Source organism: Somniosus microcephalus, chromosome 2 (assembly GCF_052327205.1).
Source record: "Somniosus microcephalus isolate GS21.2 chromosome 2, FLI_Smic_1.0, whole genome shotgun sequence".
Lineage (NCBI taxonomy): Eukaryota > Metazoa > Chordata > Chondrichthyes > Squaliformes > Somniosidae > Somniosus > Somniosus microcephalus.
In genome coordinates, this window is record NC_140988.1 from 332,335,679 (window position 1) to 332,361,130 (window position 25,452).

Sequence of the window (25,452 nt, forward strand, 5' to 3'; positions counted from 1 at the left end):
CATAACGTAAGAAATAGGAGCAGGCCACTCGGTCCCTCAAGCCTGCTCCGCCATTCAACAAGACCATGGCTGATCTGATCTTGGCCTCGATTCCACCTTTCCACCCACTCCCCATAACCCTTGATTCCCCTGTAGCGCAAACATCTTGTCTATCGCCGCCTTAAATATATTCAATGACTCCGCCTCCACAGCCCTCCGGGGGAGAGAATTCCAAAGATTTACGATCCTCAGAGAAGAAATTACTCCTCATCTCCGTTTTAAATAGGCGACCCCATATTCTGAAACTATGCCCCCTAGTTCTAGATTCCCCCATGAAGGGAAACATCCTCTCTGCATCTACCTTGTTGTGCCCCCTCAGTATCATATGTTTCAATAAGATCACCTCTCATTCTTCTAAATTCCAATGAGTATAGGCCCAACCTGTTCAACCTTTCTTCATAAGTCAACCCCCTCAACTCTGGAATTAACTGTGTGAATCGGCTCTGAACTGCCTCCAATGCAAGTATATTCCTCCTTAAACAAGGAGACCAAAACTGTACGCAGTACTCAAGGTGTGGTCTCACCAGCGCCCTGTACAGTTGTAGCAGGACTTCCCTACTTTTATACTCCAACCCCTTTGCAATAAAGTCCAACATTCCATTTACCTTTTTGATTACTTGCTGAGCCTACATGCTAACTTTTTGTGTTTCATGCACAAGGACCCCCAAGTCCTTCTGAACTGTAGCATTTTGTAATCTCTCTCTATTTAAATAGTCATTTGCTTTTTTAATTTTTCCTGCCAAAGTGGATAACCTCGCACTTTCCCACATTATACTCCATCTGCCAAATGTTTGCCCACTCACTTAGCCTGTCTATAGCCCTTTGCAGATTCTTTGAGTCCTCTGCACAACTTGCTTTCCCACCCATCTTTGTATCATCTGCAAACTTGGCTACATTACACTTGGTCCCTTCATCCAAGTCATTAATGTAGATTGTAAATAGTTGAGGCCCCAGCACCGATCCTTGTGGCACCCTACTAGTTACCATTTGCCAACCGGAAAATGACCCATTTATCCCGATTCTCTGCTTCCCTACTTTTATACTCCATCCCCCTTGCAATATGGGCCAACATTCCATTTGCCTTCCTAATTACTTGCTGTGCCTGCATGCTAACTTTTTGTGTTTCATGTACGAGTACCCCCAGATTCCTCTGTACCGCAGCATTCTATAGTCTCTCTCCATTTAAATAATAATTTGCTTTCTTATTCTTCCTACCAAAGTGGATAACCTCACATTTTCCCACATTATACTCCATCTACCAAATTTTTGCATATTCACTTAACCTATCTATGTCCCTTTGCAGACACTTTGTGTCCTCCTCACAACTTGCTAACCCACCTATCTTTGTGTCATCAGCAAATTTGGCTACAGTACACTCGGTCCCTTCATCCAAGCCATTAATATAGATATAGATTGTAAATAGTTGAGGCCCCAGCACTGATCTCTATGGCACCCCACTAGTTACAGTTTGCCAACCTGAAAATGACCCTTTGTTTTCTGTTAGTTAGCCAATCCTCTATCCATGATAATATATTACCCCCAACACTGTGAGCTCTGATCTTGTGCAGTAACCTTTTATGTGGCACCTTATCGAATGCCTTCTGGAAATCCAAATACACTACATCTACTGGTACCACATAGAAGGCTGGTTACAAAATTGAGGCTCATGGACTAGGTGGGTCAGTGGCAACTTGGATAAGGAATTGGCTTAAGGACAGAAAACAGCGAGTTGTGGTAAATGGCTGTTTTTCAGACTGGAGGATGGTAGACAGTGGTGTTCCGCAAGGGTCAGTGCTGGGGCCACTGCTTTTTTTGATATATATAAATGACCTGGATATTGGAATACAGAGTAGAATTTCTAAATTTGCCGATGACACCAAACTTGGGGCAAACAGTGAGGATGATACCAATCAACTGCAATAGGACATAGAAAGGCTAGCAGAATGGGCAGACAATTGGCAGATGGAACATAATACAGAGAAGTGTGAGGTGATGCATTTTGGCAGAAGGAACAGGGAGAGGCAATGTACACTTAATTGTACAGTTTTAAAGAGTGTGCAGGGACAGAGGGACCTGGGAGTTAATGTGCATAGGTCCCTGAAGGTGGCGGGACATATTGAGAGAGTGGATAGCCAAGCATATGGGATCTTGGGCTTCATAAATAGAGGTATCGAGTACAAAAGTAGAGAGGTTATGCTGAAGCTTTATAAAGCGCTGGTTAGGCCACAACTGGAGTATTGTGTCCAGTTCTGGTCAACACACTTTAGGAAGGATGTGAAGGCACTTGAGAGGGTGCAGAGGAGATTTACCAGAATGGTTCTGGGGATGGGGGAATCTTAGCTATAAGGACAGGTTGGAGAAGCTGGATTTGTTTTCACTGGAGCAAAGGAGGTTGAGAGATGATTTGATAGAGGTGTACAAGATTATGACGGGTTTGGATAGGCTAGATGGGGAAAGGTTGTTCCCACTAGTTAATGGTACAAGGACTAGGGGCACAGATTTAAGGTTTGGGGCAAGAGATACAGGGGGGATGTGAGTAAAAACGTTTTTACGCAACGAGTGGTGAGGACCTGGAACTCGCTGCCAATGGAAGTGGTGGAAGCGGAGACACTCAATGTTTTCAAGGGGAGACTGGATAGGCACAGAGTCGGCGTGGACTCGATGGGCCGATTGGCCTCCTTCTGTGCCGTTATGACTATGACTCCCCTTTATCCACCCTGCTCCTTACATCCTCAAAGAACTCTAGTAAATTTGTCAGACACTATGATTAGTCAACAACTCCATTATCATTGTATCATGCTACTACCAAGATGGTAGAAGACGAACTAGATGGAGTTTGGTCTTTTTTGTCCAGCAATTCCCATGTTCCTATTTAACGATGTATGCTACCAATGAGCCCCAGCAAAACCGAGGATCATGGGAGCTGAGGAGAAAACTCGCCAGTGGCTGAATTCACACCTGACACACAGGAAGGTGGTTGTTGGAGGCCAATCATCGCAGTGTCAGGACAACGCTGCAAGAGTTCCTTAGGGCAGTGTTCTTGGTCCAATTGTCTACAGCTGCTTTATTAATGACTTTTCCTCTATCATCAGCTCAAGAGAGAGGCTGTTTGCTGAAAAGTCCACCTTGTTCAGGTCCATTATCTTCTGATAATGAAGCATCCCATGTCAGCCTACAGCATGGACTTGGACATCATCCAGGATAGAGCTGATCAATTCAATTCAATTCAATTTTATTTGCCGTATGTACTAGTACAATGGAATGCTTACTCCCCGTAGGGACACGCCAGCTAAGATAAGTAGTAGGTAATGACAATCTCCAACAATAAAATCCTGGCTACCTCCCCATCAACAGCAGCATCATCACCAAATCCTCCACCATCAACATTCCTGAGCACCACTGACCAGAAGCTTAACTGGATCAGTCATATCAACATCATGACTACAAGAGCAGGGCAGAGACTGGGAACTCTCTGCTGAGTGGTTCACCTCCTGACACCTCAAAGCCTCTCCACCATATTCAAGACTCAAATCAGGAATGTAATGCAATACTCAACTGGGTGGATATAGCTGAAACAACACTTAAAACTCGATACCACCCAAGACCGAGGAGTCCTCCTGATCAGTGCTCTCACCACTGGATTTAATATCCTTCTCCACCACTAGCACAATGTACTATCTACAGGATGCACTGCAGCAACTCTGAGCCATGCAATCACAACCATTGGGAAAGACCAAAGCAGCAAGATCATGGGAACAACATCACTTCAAGTCCCCCTCTAAGTCACAAACCATCCTGTGTGGACATATATGACCGTTCCTTTGTCATTACTAAGACAAAATGTTGAAATTCCCCACCTAATACCATCGTGGCTGTACCATCAGCACAAGGACTGCAGCGATTCAAGGAGAAGGCTCTTCACTACCCTCTGGGCAACTAGAGATGGGCAATCAATGCAGCCTGGCCAGTGCCACCTACATCCCAAGAATATATTTTTAAAAATCATGAGAACTAATGAAAACACAGCAATACACCAGTAAATCAGTCTACATGCAAAATCACTTTATTAATTTAATATTTAAATACAGCAGTACTTTAAAGTGAAACAACTTGCACTTACAAAATTACAGACCTTTAACCACCTAAATATTCAAATGTAACAGGCTGTTAAAGAAAATCAACCAAAAATGTGTCAGTGTGTTATAAAAATAAATAAATAGAGACATCTTTCAATAAAACAGGCACAGTTCAATGAACCAGTCTGTACGTACAATAGAACTTTAAAATAAATTAGCCTCAGGATACAATAATGTAACTTATTAACACAATATAATAGACTAGAGATGTCCAAGGTTTTATGTTTATGGTATGCTTAGGGCCCAATCATGGAACTTACTCACTTCTCCCAAACACCATCTGGGTTTGTTAGCTTCAGCAACATACTGACTGAGAAAACAGTCTAGAATGCACTGCAGAAGAGCTCCCCTTTTTCACATATGAATATACAAAGAACATAGGAACAGGAGCGGGCCATTTAGCCCCTCGCACCTGTTCCACAAGAGAAATGGCAGAAAAGAATGTGAAGCCCACACCACTCAATCAGCAGTGCCATCTTGCACACTGTTCACTCACCATGCTATCCCCCCGGATAAGCAAACAAAAAAAATACCTGTGGCCAACTCAGGAAATTCCTCTCTGACTTCCTACGGCAAGCAAGCAAGGAGAGAGTAGTTATCCTGACTCAGCACAATCACAGCTAACTTCGTAACTGGAAATATACACTTCTGTCAAGACTTGTCAAGTTCCTTTTAAAGGACTGTACTTAACACAGTCCCGATTTTAACCAGGCAGGTAACAGTTGGACGCAGCGTGCCCGCCGTCCTCCCATTGCAGCTGCTGTGCGGCCAAGCCATTTTAAGGGCTCATTCACATGCCGGGAAGGTGCCGAACACCTCGAGTCTCTTCGCCGGGAGCAAGCGGTAGCGCAGCGCAAGGAGCGCATATCAACCCAAGCACCCCACCCACCCGCCCCTTCAACCACCGTCTGCCCCACCTGTGATAGAGACTGTAGGTCCTGCATTGGACTCATCAGTCACCTGCAAACTCATTTTTAATGTGGAAGCAAGTCATCCTCGGTTCCGAGGGACTGCCTAAGAAGAAGAAGAAGCAGCTGCTGTGAGGCCCAAGCCATTTTAAGGCCTCATTCACATGCCACCAGTGAGCCACAGGCACCTTGTTGCAGCGAGCCAGTTGTGGGAGTGCGAGAAATTGGCCAGTTCCCATGTTGAGGCGGCCGACAGTCGAAGCCTCCCGGGGAGCGATCCTCGGGAGGCTTTGCACGGGCTGGGAGATTTTGTGGGCCCAGTAGAAGCACTCCTGCTTCTCATGGCCCCAACAAACAAAAAATTAAACGTTCCCTGCGCAGCCTCCAGCAATCCCTTTAAGGATCACTTGTTAGGTCGCTCAATGCCTGATACAAATGGGTAGAGCGCATGTTGCATGCTCCATCCATTTGTACCTCAAAATTTCAAATCAGGATGCTATGTTTGTCATAGGACCCCAATTTGCATATTATAAGTGGCATCCCACCTGAAACCTGACCCTACCCAAGATGATCATGGCTAGGGCACCAGTGTAAATGGGGCAGTAAGTGAACTGACGCCATTTTTGGACCACCAGCCCTCATGGCTTGAGAGTTAGTTTCAGATGTCAGTAACTCCGTGAAAAGTACTACATCCTGGCATCTTACCTAGCTCTTTTCAAATAACCTATCTAACTAGACTGTATCCAATCTCTTTAACATTTTAAAAGCTTCAATCAGAGCCCCACCAAGCCTGTGTGCATACACCTAACCCTACTCTCACCACAAACATTTCCCCTATCCTCGTCTCTTTTGGGAGAACTGAAATCTCCTACAATTAATATACAATTTGTTTACAAACTTCATCATCTATTTCCTTTCCACTGTTAGGGAATCTAATAAATTCCCACTAGTGCGACTGATTCTTTGCTCAATCCAAAGGGATTCTCTTCAGACCAGTTCTTTATTTAATTCCTTAGGTTTTAGTACTATGATACTATATCTAATTAATACCACTACCCCTCTTCCCTTCCTTCCCAATCCTGACTGTTTCATAACCTTTAATATTTAGTTATCGATTTTGATGCAGCTGCGGCCATATCTTGATTATTGCTAATATGTCATGACTTTCTGTTTTAATTAATGACTCTAGTTCTTTCTTATACACTGTGCATTAATGTAATACCATGTGGCTTAATCACTTTATCAAATGCCTTTTGAAAGCTGGCATACAGTACATTCTCTTTATTTATATGCTTGGTGATTTCTTTCCAAAAAATCATTTTATCAAACGTGAGGTTCCCTTTACAAATCCATGCGGCCTATCCCTGAGTAGCCCATACCTTTTGTTCGTGTTCACTAATTTCGTCCTCTTTGGGGACTCTAGAATTCTATTCACAAAATCAAATAGTGGTACGTAATAAAGAAAATGTTGCTAAGGCTACAATTAAAATTCATTCTAGCCAAATCTGGATATGCCAACCTAGAAATTGTCAAAAGCTGAAAAGCTTCAGAAAAGCTGACAGTACCAATAAGCCTGGTAACTTAAAAATAGCTTGACTGTGTACCAGTAGCATGCTAAAATAAGTAGTTTAATTGAAAGTGGGAAGTGAGCTTCAGCGATAGGTGTACCCATTGCTTATGTTGCAAAGAAAAAGTACATAAAAGTATGCATTGGAGTGCTGCTTTAGAAATTTCTGAAAGGAAATGTGAACGGTGAAAGCAGAATGTATTCACTTTCATGGGCTCTGGGGACATGCTTTCCCATGCAGAAAATTTTGATTTTTGACACAATGCATTTTCCAACGTTTTGGAGTCTGCTGTACTTTCAACTTCAAGCCAATAATATTCTGATTTTCAGAATTTTTTTTAATATGAAAATAATTATCCAGATTTTAATATGATCTTATTATATTCCAGTTACTTCCATTGAAAACATAACCCAAATATCTGACTTTATATTCTGTTAGCATTTTAAATCCAATGCCTGTATCTCTGCATTTTTCCTTACCTGTCAGTCTTTCTTCATACTTTCTCTTAGCCTTTTTAATATTGTTTGTTTCTCCTATATAATTTCTATATTCGGCTTGATTTTCTGTTGTATTATTACCTTCGATTTGTTACGTCTCTTTCTAAGTCTCATTTTAAATTTTCATTCTTCCACTTATCCAAGGAACTTTTGCAGCATTATCTTTACTTTTTGTGGGAATATGTCTAGTTTTTAATGATCCGTGTGAACGTTTCCCAGGAGTGATTAATATAGGACATGATTTTTATTTTATTTGATGCGTTTCAACGTTTCACAAATTTAAAATTGCAGTTAGCATTTTCTAATTTTCAAAAACAAAATGAATTTATGAAAGGAATCGCAAAACAGCTTGGTAATTACTGGGGGGAAATAGTGAGCAATTTTTCAAGCATTTCACTCTCGGGACGCCTCGAGAATGGCGAGTAGCTGTACCCAGAGTGACCCGCGTTTCAGAAAGCCCTATATCTCCCGAAGCGTTAACCGCCCTCATCAAAGGTGCTTCGAGTGTATCGTGGGCGGAGATCTCGAAAGAGCAGAATTTGGTATAAGCGACGCTTTACTGCAGCCCGCTCGGTAAGTGAGATTGAGGTTGAGGGCGTTAAAAGTGTGTGTATAGTTTTAATTTCTAGCTTTGGAGGAGGGTTCCTCCCTCAGGGGGCTGACTGGCTCCGCTGTAAATGGGTTGGGTGGTGGTGAGGCCCAACCAGCTCCTCACATCATTCAGATCCTCGTCCTCCTCTCCAGATTGTCCTCATAATGTACAGTTGTCTGGTCTGTACATTGTTCTGAATTGTGGTAAATTCATCATGTGTTTGTACACTGGAGTCTCCTCTCTGTCCCTTCAGGGAGGAGCCAACCTAAAATGACGATGACAACAAGCATTTACTGTGGCAAGTAGTCACTGGAAGTGCAGTGGGGTTTACAGGCTCGTTCTAGCGTACGTTACAGGCAAGCTTAATAATATTTATAATGCAGGGAAAGGAAGAACAAACTTGCATTTATGTAGAAATAACAACAGAAAATGCTGGAAAAACTCAGCAGGTCAGGCAACATCCGTGGAGAGAAATTTGAGTTGACGTTTCGGGTCGAAACCCTTCTTCAAAACTGGAAAGAAAAGAAAATAGATCGAAGGCAAGACTGCGATCGAACAAAAGAAGTAAAAGAGACAATAAAAGGTATTCGAAGCCAGACGAGATGGTAATAGGCCCGTGGAGACAAAAGGCAGCTGAGATTAGGTGTGAAGTGTACTGGCAGGTAAGAGACAGCTGCCAGGTGAGAGAGAGAAACAAAAGGAAAGGGGGGGGGGAAAGGAGGACCCAAAATGTTGTGTATGTACCTTTAAGAGAGAACTGCTTTTATACTGTAGTACCGGCAGTGACCACACCTGTATATAAAGCCATAGCAGGCTTCTGTACTTTCAGTTCCAGCATACCCTCTGTTCAGTAAACACCTGTTATTACCTGCAGTCCGTGTGTTATTGATACGCGGACACTACAGTGGCGACGAGCAGGTTCGAACTCACCTGCACTACTGCATCACCTCACGGGGATCCATCCCTGAAAAGAAGCTTCTTGGAGGTCGAAGCCAGAGCAACGGGCGTCGACCGTGGGCAACTGCCCAGTGATCCATCGGAGTTCAGTGAATCGCAGGGGAAGCTGTGGAGAGCTGGGCTCGGCTCCCCAGTCAAGGTGTTCCAGCAAATCGTGCTGGTAGCAGGTAGTGCGCTGACCCTTCCGGACTGTGGCGGGCTTGAGCTCGATCGAGCGGCTCTGCAAGGGGGCCGTGCAGCGTCGTCGGGAAGGAAAAGAGAGAGAGAGGGTGGAGCACACAGGGCGCGGTCGGTGCTCAAGAGTCGGGCAGCGTTAGAGAAAATAAAAGAGGGGAAGGAAAAGAGACGCGCAGTGGACAGCGTCAAAGAAGAATAAAACTAAGGAATTTGACGAACAAAAGAGGGACGCACCGAAGCCGCGGGGCGCCGCCATTACTATTTAGAACGCTAGGAGCAGCATTGGCAGCAAGGGGAAGAAGGAAAAGCGCGGGAGGCGCCATTTTAATCCATTGGGGAAGAAGGAAAAGCGCGGGAGGTGCCATTTTAAACCACCCAAGATGCCGAAGAGTGGCAGTATCACTGCTTTCGACAACGAAATAGAAGACTGGACCACGTATGTGGAAAGAATTGAAGTGTACTGCAAGGCAAATGGGGTGGCCGATGAAAAGAAGGCGTCGGTATTATTAAATTTGATGGGCGCGAGAACGTACGGCCTATTGCGGAATTTAATTACCCCAGCTAAACCAATGGAGAAAAGCTTTGAAGAGATTGTCAATATCTTACAGGAACATCTAAACCCTACACCGCTGCTGATAGCAGAAAGATTCAAGTTCCATAAAAGAAACCAGCACAAAGATGAGAGTAATGCTGACTATCTTACGGAACTACGCAAGTTATCAAAGCACTGCCAGTTCGGAGCAGGACTGGCAGATACCTTAAGGGATAAGTTTGTCTGCGGGCTCCAGAGTGAAGGAACCCAGAAACGACTACTTTTGGAAAAGGACCTTACGCTAGAAAAGGCTTTCAGCGTGGCAGTATCCTACGAAGCAGCAGCACGGGGAGCTGCGGAAATACAACAGAAACCGCAAGAATATAGCACCAACAAAATGGCATATGGAGCAGAAAAGTGCTATCGCTGCGGCAGAACAACCCATGATCAGAAGGACTGCTGGTTTAAGGACAAAGTATGCAGGCAATGTGGAAAAGTGGGACACATAGCACGAGTCTGCAGGTCGGGAAAGAAAACCAACACTAAAAGAACTACTAAGGAAAAGTACAAGAAAGTAAAAAAAATGACAGACAGTAGTTCAGAAGATCAGGAGAGTGATAATGACTCCGGGAGCAGGAGACTAAGTTGTCTAAAGTTACACAACATGATCGCAAAGGAGGATCACCGAACCATTTGGGTCACCCTCATGATAGCAGGGTCCCAAGTAAAGATGGAATTGGACACAGGATCAGCCCTAACTGTCATGAATCGATGAGACTATGAGCGGCTATTCTCACACATACCCTTGAAGGACACGTCCAATGTATTGAAGACATATACGGGGCAAAAAGTCTACCCCAGAGGAAAAATAAGGGTGCTCGTTAAATACAACGGCAAGGAAACACAGAAACTGTATCTATATACTACAAGATGGAGGACCACCATTATTGGGACGTGAATGGATCCGAAAAATACAATTGGATTGGCATTCCATTCAGGCGCTAACTGTGGCTGACAAAAAGGATGACGACGTCACACCTGGACGACTGTCAAAAATTCTAACTGACACAAGAGTGGTGTTCCAGCAAGGACTTGGGACTCTAAAAGGAGTAACGGCAACGATAAAAATTGAAGATAACGCAAACCCAAAAATTTTTACGGCCAGACCAGTACCGTACGCGATCCGCCCAGCCGTCGAAGCAGAGCTGGAGAGTCTGGAGCATTCGGGTGTGCTGTCCAAGGTGGACTGGAGCGAGTGGGCCACACCCATCGTTCCTGTAATGAAGAAATCATTGAGCAGCACGCCTGGGGAGCCGAAGAAGGTTCGCATCTGTGGGTACTTTAAGGTAACTGTGAACCCAGTCCTGCACACAGTACAATATCCACTTCCGCGGATAGAAGATATTTTCACCTCACTATCTGGAGGGAAACGCTTTACGAAGATTGATCTGGCCCAAACGTATCTACAAATGGAGGTAGAAGAAGCATCTAGAAAATACCTCACGATAAACACTCACAAAGGTCTTTACCAGTACAACCGACTGGTATTCGGGGTAGCATCAGCTCCGGCTATTTGGCAGACGGCGATGGAACAAGTCCTGCAAGGGATCCTGGGGACCCAGTGTTATTTGGACGACATCCTGGTTACGGGCGAAAATGACAGTGAACACCTTGCCAACCTGGAGCAGGTGCTCACTAGATTACAAGAATATGGGCTACGAGCCAACCGCCCCAAATGCGAGTTTTTCAGGAAACAAATCTCGTATTGTGGCCACATGATTGATGAAGAGGGGTTACATAAGTCCCCAGACAAGATTGAGGCAGTAGTCAAGGCTCCAGCACCAGAAAATGTGTCGCAACTGAGGTCGTTCCTCGGGTTGGTGAACTACTACCATAAGTTCTTGCCAAATTTATCTACAATTCTGCACCCACTGAACGCCCTGCTGCAAACTGGAGTAGCATGGAAATGGAGTGATGAGTGTAAGCGTGCCTTTCAGAAATGTAAATGCCTAATCACTTCAAAAGAAGTATTGGCCCACTACAATTCAACACTACCGATTCGGTTGGCATGTGATGCGTCTCCCTACGGCATTGGAGCGGTGCTGTCACACAAATTCCTTGACAGTTCAGAGAGGCCAATAGCCTTTGCGTCGCGCTCGTTAACCTCAGCCGAGCGTAACTATGCCCAGATTGACAGGGAGGCCCTCAGCCTGGTGTGGGGGGTGAAGAAGTTCAATCACTATCTGCACGGGCAGAAATTCACCCTACTGACTGATCACCAGCCTCTTGTCTCCATTTTTAACCCAAAGAAGGGCGTTCCGGTGATGACGGCGCAACGGCTGCAAAGATGGTCCCTTTTTCTAGGGGCACATCAATACAACATAGAGTACAAGGGTATGAAACAGCATGGAAACGCTGATGGGCTGTCGCGCCTGCCGTTGCCTACGGTGGAGGAAGCACCTGCAGTGGACCCTGTTGAGATATTCCATTCGACCATAGTCGAATGTCTACCTGTTACAAACTCAAGTATAGAGAAGGAAACCCGAAATGACCCGACACTCTCTCGGGTCTATGATTTGATGGTGAAGGGATGGCCAGCACATGGCGACTCACTGTTGCCAGCATTCTCGCCAAGGAGAGAACAGCTGTCAGTGTGCTGGGGGACACGGGATGTGTGGATCCCGAGTGGTAATTCCACCCAAGTTGAGAGATAGGGTGCTCAATGAGCTTCATGAGGGTCATCTGGGAGGGGTAAAAATGAAGAGCCTAGCCAGGGCGTTTGTGTGGTGGCCGGGAATCGATAAAGAAATCGAGGATATGACCAAGAGATGCACAGGATGCCAGAAGGTCCAAAACGCTCCACCACAGGCCCTGCTACACCCATGGGAGTGGCCCTCATCTCCATGGCAACGGGTACACATTGATTTTGCTGGTCCATTTATGGACTCAATGTTTTTAATCGCCGTGGATGCACATTCGAAATGGCCAGAGGTCATCAAAATGTCCTCCACCACCACGGAGAAAACTATTGCAGTCCTACGGACCATCTTCGCCAGGAATGGCTTGCCAGAACAGATTTGCTCCAACAGTGGACCACAGTTTGTGTCCGAGGACTTCCGGAGGTTTTTGAGGAATAATGGGGTAAAACATTACACATCTGCCCCATATCATCCAGCCACAAATGGATTGGCTGAGAGGTTGGTTTAGACCTTTAAAAAGGAAATAAAGGCGATGTATAACGACAACATACCACTACAACACAAGGTGGATAATTTCTTGTTTGCTTACCGGAATGCGACACATGCAGTCACCAACCAAGCTCCAGCCATAATGTTCTTGAACCGAAGGTTAAGATGTCGCCAGGATTTGCTCAAACCAAACATAAGACGAGATGTTGAGGATAAGCAATTCCAGCACATCAATGAGAAGCCAACCAGGAGCTTCAAGATAGGGCAACCAGTCTTGGCCCGCGACTACCGAACAGAAAAATGGCAGCCAGGAACGATATGCACACAGCAGGGACCACTAATGTACACAGTGGACATTGGAGAGAGCATCGTGAGACGCCATGCTGACCAGATTCTAGAGTCACCGGAACAAGTCAAACCCATACCACGAGCATGCGCACCTGGTGATGAACCCGAAGTACAGATTGCGTCTACCTCAGAATCAGTGGTATTGGAAGCTGACGAACCAACCAATGACAATGAGCCAGAATCGACTCCGCCGCAAGAACAGGATACTTGAGAAAGGCGCTATCCAGACAGGATCAGGAAGCCTCCTCAAAGACTGAATTTATAAATGATTACTTCAGCTGATGTATATAGTACAGAGAAAATTGTAATTGTAATTAGTTATTGTTTAATTGTTAAATGAATGTTATGTACTGTTTATCTAAAAGGGGAGGAATTGTTGTGTATGTACCTTTAAGAGAGAACTGCTTTTATACTGTAGTACCGGCAGTGACCACACCTGTATATAAAGCCGTAGCAGGCTTCTGTACTTTCAGTTGCAGCATACCCTCTGTTCAGTAAACACCTGTTATTACTGGTCTCCTGCAGTCCGTGTGTTATTGATACGCGGACACTACACAAAACAAAGGAGTGGAAAAAATTATAAGTAAAAAAGTAATAGAGGCCGAGGTTATGATCTGAAATTGTTGAACTCGATATTGAGTCCGGAAGGCTGCAAAGTGCCTAATCGGAAGATGAGTTGCTGTTCCTCGAGTTTACGTTGAGCTTCCGTGGAACAATACAAGAGGCCAAGGACGGTGAGGTCTGAGTGGGAATGGAGCGGTGAATTAAAATGACAGGCGACCGGAAGCTCGGGGTCACCCTTACGGACTGAACGGAGGTGTTCCGCAAAGCGGTCACCCAATCTGCGTTTGGGCTCCCCAATGTAGAGGAGACCACATCGTGAGCAGCGAATACAGTATACTAGATTGCAAGAAGCACAAGTAAATCGCTGTATGTAGTGCCTGCACATCTGCCAATGCACTTTATTATGGTTATTATGGTTATGTTTATGTTAATGAATTACAAGCCAAATGTATGTTGAATGTTTAAATGTCTTAATCTAAATGTACACTCTCGGGAGCCGCAAGCCTACATTTCGTTGTACTGCACTTGTGCACTAACAATGACAATAAAGTTGATTATGATTATGATTATGATTAAAGGATATCCCAAAGTGTTTCACAATTGACTAATTAATTACTTTCGAAGTGTTGTTTTGTAGGCAATATGCATAAAACGGGACCCACAAATGAAATAAATCAGTTAATCTGTTTTGATTGAGAAATTAATGTTAGCCAGGACACCAGGTGAATTCCCTGTTCCTTTTTAATAGAGAATGGAATATTTTGCATCCACCTAAACAGACAGTTCAATGACTTGTCTGAAAGACAGCATTCTGAAAATACAGCACACCCTTGGTACTGCACTGAAGTGCTAGCCTACCTTATGAGCTTAAGTCCTGGAGTGGGGCTTGAATCTGCAACCTACTGACGCAGAGAATGAGAGTGCTACTACTGAACCAAGCTGACACTTAAAAAAAAAAAACCTTCAACACACAAAAAAAAAACCTTCAACACACAAAAGACTGACATGATGTGTGTGTTCAAGCACAATATTTTTAGGGGAGTCTGGGAGCATGATGATTACCAGGAAAAAATGTGGACACATTTTTTGATTTTTGCGACTTTATTTGGTGCATTTTCCAGTATTCTGGAGTCTACTATAATTCTGATTTTCAAACTAAAATAACTTATCCTGGAAGGGCTACAGATATTTTTTCAACTTGGTTCAGTAGTAGCAGTGTAGCACTCTAACCTCTTGAGCAGGAAGGTAGTAGTTTCAAACCCCTTCCCAGCACTTGAGCTCCTAATCTAAGCTGACACATCAGTGCAGCACTGAGGAAGTGTTGCATTGTCATAGCTTCTGTTTCTTTTAATGAGATGTGACACACTAATCTGGCTGCTGCATTTACCTACATAAGAGTGACTAGACATCAAAAGTAATTAATTAATTGTGTAATACTTTGGGATGTGCTAAGGATCTGAAATGGAACTGCAAGTTTTTTTAAGGTATTTAAAATATGAAAAAAAGGTAATTTCAATACAGCTTTACAGGGTCCAGTTTCTCCCATTGGGAATTTGATTCCAGATACACAATGTTGATCATTGTCCATTCTTAATTTGTTGCTAACTTCACATTCACTAATGTGACTGAAGTTGGTTGAATTGAAGCAGGAAGCCGAGAGGCATTCTCAGATTTCACACAGAATCACAGAAACCCCACAGTGCAGATAGAGGCCATTTCGGCCCATCGAGCCTGCACCGACACATATCCCACCCGATCCCCGTAACCCCTACACCAACACATATCCCACCCTATCCCTGTAACCCCACGTATTTAATCCCCCTAACACTAAGGGTCAATTTATCCTAGCCAATCAACCTAACCCGCACATCTTTGGACTGTGGGAGGAAACCAGAGCACCCGGAGAAAACCCACACAAACACGGGGAGAATGTGCAAACTCCACACAGACAGTCACCCGAGGCCGGATTCAAACCCGGGTCTCTGGCGCTGTGAGGCAACAGTGCTAACCACTATGCCACCGTGCTGAAGTAAGTGATACAAAGGGAATTTCCTTCATCACCTCCTCATGACTACAGCATTTTCTTTTCTTTATGCTGTCTCTGGAGTTTAGATATTATTTTTTTAATCTTCTCTGTGCATTTCATTAAGCCAGTGTGTATTTATCCCTCGAGCCAGACAGGCTGCAATGAAGCAGTGTTCTTATTATGATAATGAATTAATTGCAACCTTGTTTACCAGCTTGCTTTCTTCTGAAATAAGTCACATAAGATGATTGTTCAGTACATGGGGGAAAAAGCTCAACAAACATTTAATTCTGATTCTGGATAGGAGACAAGCCGGGGTGAGATTCTATGCCATCAGGCACTCAGTATTTTAAATCCTTCAGCTGATTGATAACTTTATTTAGTTATGAAAGATATCTATTTGAGTTCCTTTGTTCCCAGTATCAACAGATATGGGAAGGATATATCACCCAGTCTTGCAGTAGATCCTTAATTCTTCTGGGCCATTGACATAGAGGCATACATTTGGACATTTTTTAAAATTTCTTTATGGGATGTGGGTGTCGCTGGCAAGGCCAGTATTTATTGCCCATCCCTAATTGCCCTTGAGAAGGTGGTGGTGAGCCACCTTCTTGAACTGCTGCAGTCCGTTTGGTGAAGGTACTCCCACAGTGCTGTTAGGTAGGAAGTTCCAGGATTTTGACCCAGCGACAATGAAGGAACGGCGATATACTTCCAAGTCTGGATGGTGTGTGACTTGGAGGTGGTGGTGTTCCCATGCGCCTGCTGCCTTTGTCCTTCTAGGTGGAAGAGGTTGCAGGTTTGGAAGGTGCTCCCAAAGAAGCCTTGGTGAGTTGCTGCAGTGCATCTTGTAGATGGCAGGGGGATGGGCACCAGGATGTAGCATTAGACAGGAGAAACAAAGTGCACAAAGGATGGGGAGAGACAGATAGCACTAGAGTAAGAAATAGTAAGGTATTAGGTGGGGTCAGACAAAGAGAATACAAGAAGGTCTAAGATAGGTTTACAGTGCATGTGTGTAAATGCATGAAGCGTGCTAAATAAGGTTGGTGACCTGCAGGCGTAAATAGCCACATGGGAATATGATGTTGTGGCGATAACGAAGACCTGGCTCAAAAAAGGGCAGGATTGGGTTTGAAATATTCCTGGATATAAGATGTTCAGGAAAGATAGGGTAGTAAAGAAAGGAGGTGGGGTGGCACTATTGGTTGAGTAGAATGCTACAGTGCTGGAGAGAGAGGATGTCCTGGAGGGGTCAAGGACAGAATCTATTTGGTTAAAGTTAAGAAATAATAGAGGTGCCATTACACTACTAGGTGTATTCTATAGGCCACCAACTAGTGGGAAAGATATAGAGGAGCACATTTGCAAGGAAATTACAGAGAGGTGCAAGAACTATAGAGTAGTGATAATGGGAGACTTCAATTATCCTACTATAGACTGAGATAGTAATAGTGTAAAGGGCAGAGATGGGGAAGAATTTCTGAAATGTGTTCAGGAGAACTTTCTTGATCAGTACGTTTCTGGCCCCACGAGGAAGGAGGCATTGTTGGATCTGGTTCTGGGGAATGAGGTGGGTCAAGTGGAGCAAGTGTCAGTAGGGGAAGATTTAGGGAACAGTGATCATAGTATCATAAGGTTTAGATTAGCTATGGAAAAGGACAGGGAGCAATCTAGAGTAAAAATTCTTAATTGGAAGTCAAATTTCAGTGGGTTCAGAACAGGCCTGGCCTGGGTAAATTGGAATCAAAGATTCTTGTGCTGATTCCTCCTGAAGAATTTGAATCGTTCCGCTATCAGCAACGGTGTTGGGTTTAAGTGCTCCTGTAAGGTATCAACAATCTCCTTAAAATTCTTGTCCATCAGTTTGGCTGGAGTGATCAAGTTTCGTAACAGCCCGTATGTCCTTGCGCCCATCAGATTTAGAAGTACCGATGCCTTTTTATCATCCGCTACTTCATTCGCCTTGCAATATACCTCCACTCTTTCCACATATGTGGTCCAATCTTCTATATCACTATCGAAAACTGTAATATTGCCAGTCTTCGGCATCTTGAAAATCTAAAATGGCGCTTCCCGCGCTTTTCCTCCATCCCCGATGGATCAAAATGGCGCCTCCTGCGCTTTTCTTTCTTCCCCGCCGAGTTAAGATGGCGCCTCCTGCGCTTTCCCGCCGCTGCCGCTGCTGCCAACGCTGTTCTCCGCGGTTCCCGTTGCGACCTGCAGCTTTTCGCGGTATTTCTATATTTTTTTTATATATCGCTTCGTTTCTCCGTTACTTGGAGAACCGTTCCCGTCATGGAGCGGACCCTCTGGGACTTTCCCCTCCCTCTGCTCGGTCTGAACGCCGACCTGCTTTGCAGCACCGGCCGCGCCCTGAGTGCTCCACACTCTCTCTCTCCTTGCTTCTGCTTCCCGATTCGCTGCCCGGCCCCGTTGCAGAGCCACCCGATCGAGCTCTAGCCCGTCGCAGCCCAGGAAGGATCAGTGCACTACCTGCCACCAGCCCGTTTAGCTGGTGAAACCACAGCTTCCCTTTCTTTTTTCTTGCCTCTGGCTTCGACCTTCGTCTGAGGAATCGATCTCCTTGAGGTGCTGCCGAATTGCAGGTAAGTTCATTTCTAACTCGTCGCCACTGTTAGATCCGTGTGTTAATGGAGACACGGAATGCAGGAGTTGATTTAACAAGTGTTTACTGAACAAAGTCTGGAGGTGAACTAACTACACAAGACGCTATGCAGGCTTATATACCCGAGTGGTTACTACAGTATACAGGGGCTTCAAAAACATCGTTCCTCTTAAAGGTACATACACTACAATGTCTACTTTTAATTCAGTTTTTTAGCACTAAATTCCCACTTTACTACATTACTGATGTTGCTTGATTCCAATGATTGGATAATTCCAATCTTCTTAAAAAATGACATTGAATTATCAGGAGTGGACTGTAAATATTAGTTTCCACTGAACTTAACCATTTCTGAAATCATGTGACCTGTTTCATAGGAACAGGAGTAGGCCATTCAGCCCCTTGAGCCTGTTCCACCACACAGTGAGAGTATGGCTGATCTTTATCCTAACTCCATCCACCCGCCTTAGCTCCATATCCCTTAATACCCGTGGCTAGCAAAAATCTATCGATCTCTGATTGAAAATGATTAATTAAGCTAGCATCTACTGCTTATTGTGGGAGAGAGTTCTACTACTCTTTGAGTGAAGAGGTGTTTCCTAACTTCTTTCCTGAATGGCCTGGATCTGACTTTAAGGTTATTTCCCCTTATCCTAGACTTCCCCGCCAGCAGAAAAAGTTTCTCTCTACCCTATCAATTCCTTTAAAATCCTATAAACCTCAATTAAATCACCCCTTAACCTTCTATATTCCAGGGAATACAAGCCTAGTTTATATAATCTCTCCTCATAATCTAACCCTTGGAGCCCTGGTAACATTCTGGTGAGTCTGTGCTGCACTCCTTCCAAGGCCAATATATCCTTTCTAAGGTACAGTGGCAAGATGTGCTTTAACCAGGGCTTTGTATAGCTGTAGCAAAACTTCCCTTTTATATTCTAGTCCTCTAATTATTAAGGCTAACATTCAATTAGCCTTTTTGATTATTTTTTGTACCTGACTACTGCATTTTAGTGATCTGTATACATGGACCCCTAAATCTCTTTGGACCTCCACTGTTCCGAGCTTTTCATAATTTAAAAAGAACTCGGATCGATCCTTTTTTGGTCCAAAATGGATGACCTCACACTTACCTGCGTTGAAATCCATCTGCCACAGTTTTGCCCACTCACTTAATCTATCAATGTTTCTTTGTAATTTTATGCTTCCGTCTACATTACTTACCATGCCACCAAACTTTGTGTCATCAGCAAACTTGGATATACGGCTCTCTATCGCATTACCAAAGTCATTAATAAATATAGTGAATCATTGAGGCCCCAGCACAGATCCTTGTGGGACACCACTAGTCACTTCCTTCCAGTGTGAGTACAGACCCATTATCCCATCTCTGTTTTCTTCCGCCGAACCAATCTCCTAGCCAGGTCAATAATTTGCCTTAAATCCCATGAGCTTTAATTTTAGCTAACAGTCTCTTATTTTCATCAGATTCCAGTCTGTAACTTTCTTGCTGTTATATTCTTTTTACTTTTGTTCAAGTAGTACTGTTAGCCTTTATATTTAATATTTTATCCAAGCATTTGTTTTCCATTCCTCTTTCATGCAAGAGTGGATTTCCACCTATTTCCATCACGTTGATTTATTTTTCTACGCTTCCCTCTGTCTGGCATTCTGAATTTTGTCCCATTCTTTCTATAAGAAGCTGTCTCAACCATATTTACATGTAGCTGCTGCCCCTTCTCCCCCATTAGTTCCACAAACATTAGCACATCATTAGAGATGTCATAGAAACAGTCTCCAAAGCCCCAATTGCTAGGGAGATAGAGCTCTGAGGTGCCAGTGACATGGATACAAGTGTTGCTGCTCTCTGCGGACACTAGCTTGAGGGAGAAAAGGAGACGGAGCACAACACAGACTACGGCGCTTGGGCAACCTTTCCACTACAATAGCAGCACATATATTCGGATATATTCGGATGCAAGTGAACCTGCAACATTCATTGAATGTCATATCCAAAAACAAAATACTGCGGATGCTGGAAATCTGAAATAAAAACAGAAAATGCTGGAAATACTCAGCAGGTCAGGCAGCATCTGTGGAGAGAGAAACAGAGTTCATGTTTTAGGTCGATGACCCTTTGTCAGAACCTCTGGTTGGGTGGGGAGGAGAAATTGTGAGGAGGATGCAAAGAGGCTTCAAGGGGATATAGACAGGCTAAGTGAGTGGGCAAGAACATGGCAAATGGAATATAATGTGGAGAAATGTGAAGTTATCCACTTTAGTAGAAAAAATAGAAAAGCAGTGTATTTTTTAAATGGTGAGAGATTGGGAAATGTTGGTGTTCAGAGGGACCTGGGTGTCCTTCTACACGAATCACTGAAAGCTGTCATGCAGGTACAGCAAGCAATTAGGAAAGCAAATGGTATGTTGGCCTTTATTACAAGAGGATTTGAGTATAAGAGTAAAGACGTTTTACTGCAATTATATAGGGCCCTGGTGAGACCACACCTGGAGTATTGTGTACAGTTTTGGTCTCCTTACCTAAGGAAGGATATACTTGCCATAGAGGGAGTGCAATGAAGGTTCACCAGACTGATTCTTGGGATGGGGGGATTGTCCTATGAGGAGAGATTGAGTAGACTGGACCTATATTCTCTAAGGTTTAGAAGAATGAGAAGTGATCTCATTGAAACATACAAAATTCTTACAGGACTTGACAGGGTAGATGCAGAGAGGTTGTTTCCCCTGGGTGGGGAGTCTAGAACCAGGGGTCACAGTCTCAGAATAAGGGGTCGGCCATTTAGGACTGAGATGAGGAGAAATTTCTTCACTCAGAGGGTGGTGAATCTTTGGAATTCTTTACCCCAGAGGGCTGTGGAGGCTCAGTCATTGGGTATATTCAAGACAGAGATCGATAGATTTTTGGATATTAAGGGAATCAAGGGATATGGGGATAGTTCAGGAAAGTGGAGATGGGATAGAAGATCAGCCATGATATTGAATGGTGGAGCAGTCTTGAGGGGTCGAAAGGCCGACTCCTGCTCCTATTTCTTTCTGTTCTTATGTTTGGGTAAATCACTCTGCAGTTTCCATTTTTCTATCCAAATTTGTATCTGCTGAGCTATTCCTATATTTACTTTTTCATTCTAAATCTTCAATACTATTCACATTCATATATCCCTTAAATGTTTCTATCTGTTCCCATTGCGAATATAAAATATTATGAAGTGCCTTGATAAAAGCTCTAAGTGGCTTACTAGTGGCTGTTCTTACCCAGATTTCCCTGCACAGATGAAAGCACTCTATCATATGGACAGTGCATGGCCCTGTGCAGGTGCTGTGCATGGCCCTGTGGAGGAGGAGCGCATACCTGATACACTCACAGCTACAACAGCTGTGGTCCAACTGCCCACAGCAGCACTAGAGCTATGTTTCCTGGGGAAAGTGAGCACAAAATGACTGGAAACGTTTTAGTGAAAAGTGCCTGGGTCAGGAGAGAAAGAGAGAGAGACTACATGCAGGGCTGTGCTTCACGTCAAGAAGAAACATTCCAGGCAGAGGAGAGTCATCTTTTAAAGATATGTTCTCTGCTTTTGCTTCCTTTATAGTGTCTTCAATATAAGGTTCAGAGGGTGCACAGGGTGCTCCAATATCAGTGGTGGGACTCTGAAATTATCTGCTGGGATTGCCAAAACCAGTTGTGTTACTAATGATAAAAAAAAAATCATCAAATTCTCTAACTAATGAGTCACAGAAATGATGAAAAAAAATTGACTGTTTAATTTTAGTGTCTGCTTTACCCCGGCGTAGTTATAAACCAGATCGGCTTCAACCTCACTCTGCTAGGAGGCAGCACAAGACCAGGGGGGCACATATGCCATTTTCTCTTTCTCCCTCTGATTCTTCTATGCCATGTAAGGAGGTGTCAGTGATGGCTCAGTAGTGACGCACTCACATCTGAGTCAGAAGGTTGTGAGTTCAAGTCCTGCTCCAGAGACTTGGGCACATAATCGAGGCTGACACTTCAATGCAGTACCAAGGGAGTGTCAGAGGTGACATATATTTTGGATGAGATGTTAAATTGCTCTCTCAGGTGGACGTAAAGGGATACCATGGAACTATTCAAAGAAGAGCAGGCAAGTTTTCCGCGGGGCCTGATTAATATTTATCCCTCAACAAAGCATCACTAAAACAGATTATCTGGTTATTTATCTCATTGCTATTAGTGGGATCTTGCTGTGTGCAAAGTGGCTGTCATGTTTCCTTACATTACAAAAGTGACTACACTTCAAAAGTATTTCATTGCCTGTGAAGTTCTTTGGGCCATCCTGAGATCATGAAAAGTGCTATATCAATGCAAGCTCTTTTCCTTCTTACTGCCTGTCATGGAGACACAGCAATGGTTGGGAAGTTTTTTGGGAAGGGGGCGATTGTGGATGTATAGTATCCGAACAAAACGCTCATTAAGTGTGAGAGAGCTCCACTGTAACAGAAACTAATTTCATTTATCTGTCCTAGGAGAAATCGGTGGTCCCAATGGAGGATGTCTGCCATCCGGAGACTGCACCTCAGTCAATGGAAATGATCCAAGGCAAGATTACTGCAAGCAAATCCAAAGATTTAGAAAATCAGCAGCATTCCCAAGATGGGAAAAAGCGCTTCGTCTGTTCTGAGTGTGGCAAGAGCTTTCACAAATACTCTTGCCTCAAACTGCACCTGAGGATCCATACAGGGGAGAAGCCCTTCAGGTGCCCTGTCTGTGGGAAGGACTTCACTCATCCATCCAGTCTCCGTAGGCACGAATGCACGCACACAGGTGAGAGGCCGTTCAAGTGCCCTGACTGTGGTAAAGGCTTCAGTCGTTTGTCCCATTTGGTGATGCACCAGTGCACGCACACAGGTGAGAGGCCATTTCAGTGCCCAACCTGCGGGCAGGAGTTTAGCCAGTCATCCAATCTGGTGCTGCACCAGTACACGCACACGGGGGAGAAGCCGTTCAAATGCTCTGTCTGCCGGAAGGACTTCAACCACCAGTCCAGCCTGCACAAGCACGAGCGCACGCACACTGGAGAGAAGCCGTTCAAATGCCCCGACTGCGGTAAAGAGTTCAGCCGTTTGTCCAATCTGGTGACTCACCACCGCACACACACGGGGGAGAAGCCGTTTCAGTGTTTGACTTGCGGGAAGGAATTCAGCCAGTCAGTCAACCTGATGATGCACCAGCGCACCCACACAGGAGAGAAGCCTTTCAAATGCCCTGTCTGCTGGAAGGATTTCATTCACCGATCCAGCCTTCGCAAGCATGAGAGGATACACGTGGGAGAGAAGGCATTTCAGTTCCCAGTCTGCGACCAGGAGTTCAGCCTGTCATCACACTCCGTGCAGCAGGTGGAGAAGCAGCCATCTCAGCTCGTAATGTCCAGGCAGGGTTTGAACCAGGAATCCTTGCTGGGAAAACGTAAGCTTGCCCTTGTGGGAGAGAAGAGCAGCAAAGACGATGAGGTAAATCAGGACGTAGTGATAAGGTGACATCAAGCTTGGCTTTTAAAAGCCAGTGCTTTGTGGGATGAAGGAAAGATTGATGGAAGGTATAGAATTCCACAGTTATGAGGTCCTAGTAAAGAAAATTATAGAAGGAGCTGTTGTAATGGGTGTTGATTTCAATACTGTAAAGATGAAGGGATGAGGAGGTGTGTGTAGCTTGAAGTATTTGCAGCTTGGGAGGGAGAGAGAAAAGTTCAGAATAGCAATCACCGTGGTAATATGAACAAAATAGAGTGAGACATGAAGAATGAAACTAGTTGAACCTTGGCCAGCATAGTGACTACTTGAGACTGTCAATTTTCCTCATCAGCATTTCTGGATCAAATGCTCTTCTGAGCTGGAATTTCTTGGTGTGAGTAGGGCCTGTGCGATAAATCTTGATATTCACTGCTTGAAGTGCAGATGAATCAAATTTGGAGCTTTTATGCAGAGGAGGTGTGGCAAATGGGACAATTCTTTAGGTCAGTCAATAGAAAAGTGGATGGTTTAGGAGTAAATGCACCAGTGGGATGAACCATACAGACCAGGCACCTTCTATCTTCGGTCTGTGCTGAGGTGATATCTCCGGCCCCACTGGGCTTGAGAATGGAAAAATCACAATGTGTTCTGCTGCGTAGGAAAAAAGTTGTGCAATCCTTCAAGATTAAAATATATGAAATGCAACAAGTGAACATGGACTGGAAAATGTACTAACTCCACGAAGTCATGGTCATCCACAAAACAGACAAATTCTGTTTGAAGCTTGAGTGTTCTGTATAATGCATAAAGATTATATACAAAAATATACGAGGGCCTGGAATTTACCATCCGCGGTGAAGCGACAGTGCTCGCCGCTGACCTCAAAGAAAGCTGCCCATAAAGATCTAGCAATCTCTGTGGCGTCGATTTCAGCTCTCCCAACCTTTGTTTGAATCTGGTGCCAAATCAAGCGAATCTCCAGTGTCCATCAACATTAATGTCATCAAGCAGCCAATCACATTGAAGAATTCTCAGACAGCAAACCAGGAAGTAAAATGCACAGATTCTAATTTAATTTTAATAAATTTTACAGAGAGCGAAATAAAGGTTGGGACATACACATAGGATTAATATACTGGCCACGCTAGACGTGCTCCTATCTAGTTATCCAGCAAGTTAAACATTCTATTCAAAATAATTCTTCCTGAAGCGGTTTGCTGTTTTGAAGCTTTTACTTGAACAAATTTGTGAAACTGTAAACAAAGACAAAGTATGTTTTGTACATAAACTGAGTACTACACATTTGATATTACACAAGATATAAACATATTTACAACAGTAGAATAGACTAATTGTATAACCAACTAACATTTGTAACTAACTTCTGTAACTATTAAATATTAACCTTTTATAAACATAGTATTATCAAAATATTACTCTGACAACATTGCTATTATGCTAAGAACTAAAGATACTCACAGATATTGCGTTTGGCCTAACATATGAAGTCAGATTACACTGGATTGAAAATCCCTCATGGAATTCTCCATTACTCAAGTCAGGTTCTTCCTGGTAAAACTGCTTCCTGGGGTCAACAGGAAGAAAGGTAGGAAGGTCAAATGACCTCTCACGGGAAGAAAGGAACAAAGGTCAAATGACCTCACAGGAAGAAAGGAACAAAGGTCAAATGACCTCACACAGGAAGAAAGGTCAGATGACCTTTCCAGCATACAAACTGTTAACACAATAACCGCCACCAGAGGGTGCTATCTGCACACATAAAATGTTCAGA

At 44.0% G+C, this 25,452-nt stretch overlaps 1 protein-coding gene across 1 annotated transcript in view; it reads left to right on the top strand.

Moving 5' to 3' along the window:
• Positions 1-25,452, top strand: part of LOC147123596 (uncharacterized) — a 57,226-nt gene that overhangs the window by 20,787 nt on the left and 10,987 nt on the right. The window contains exon 5 of the mRNA XM_085966555.1: positions 22,677-23,660. Within this exon, the coding sequence (XP_085822681.1) occupies positions 22,677-23,660 (984 nt within the window). The remainder of the gene's footprint in view (positions 1-22,676; positions 23,661-25,452) is intronic.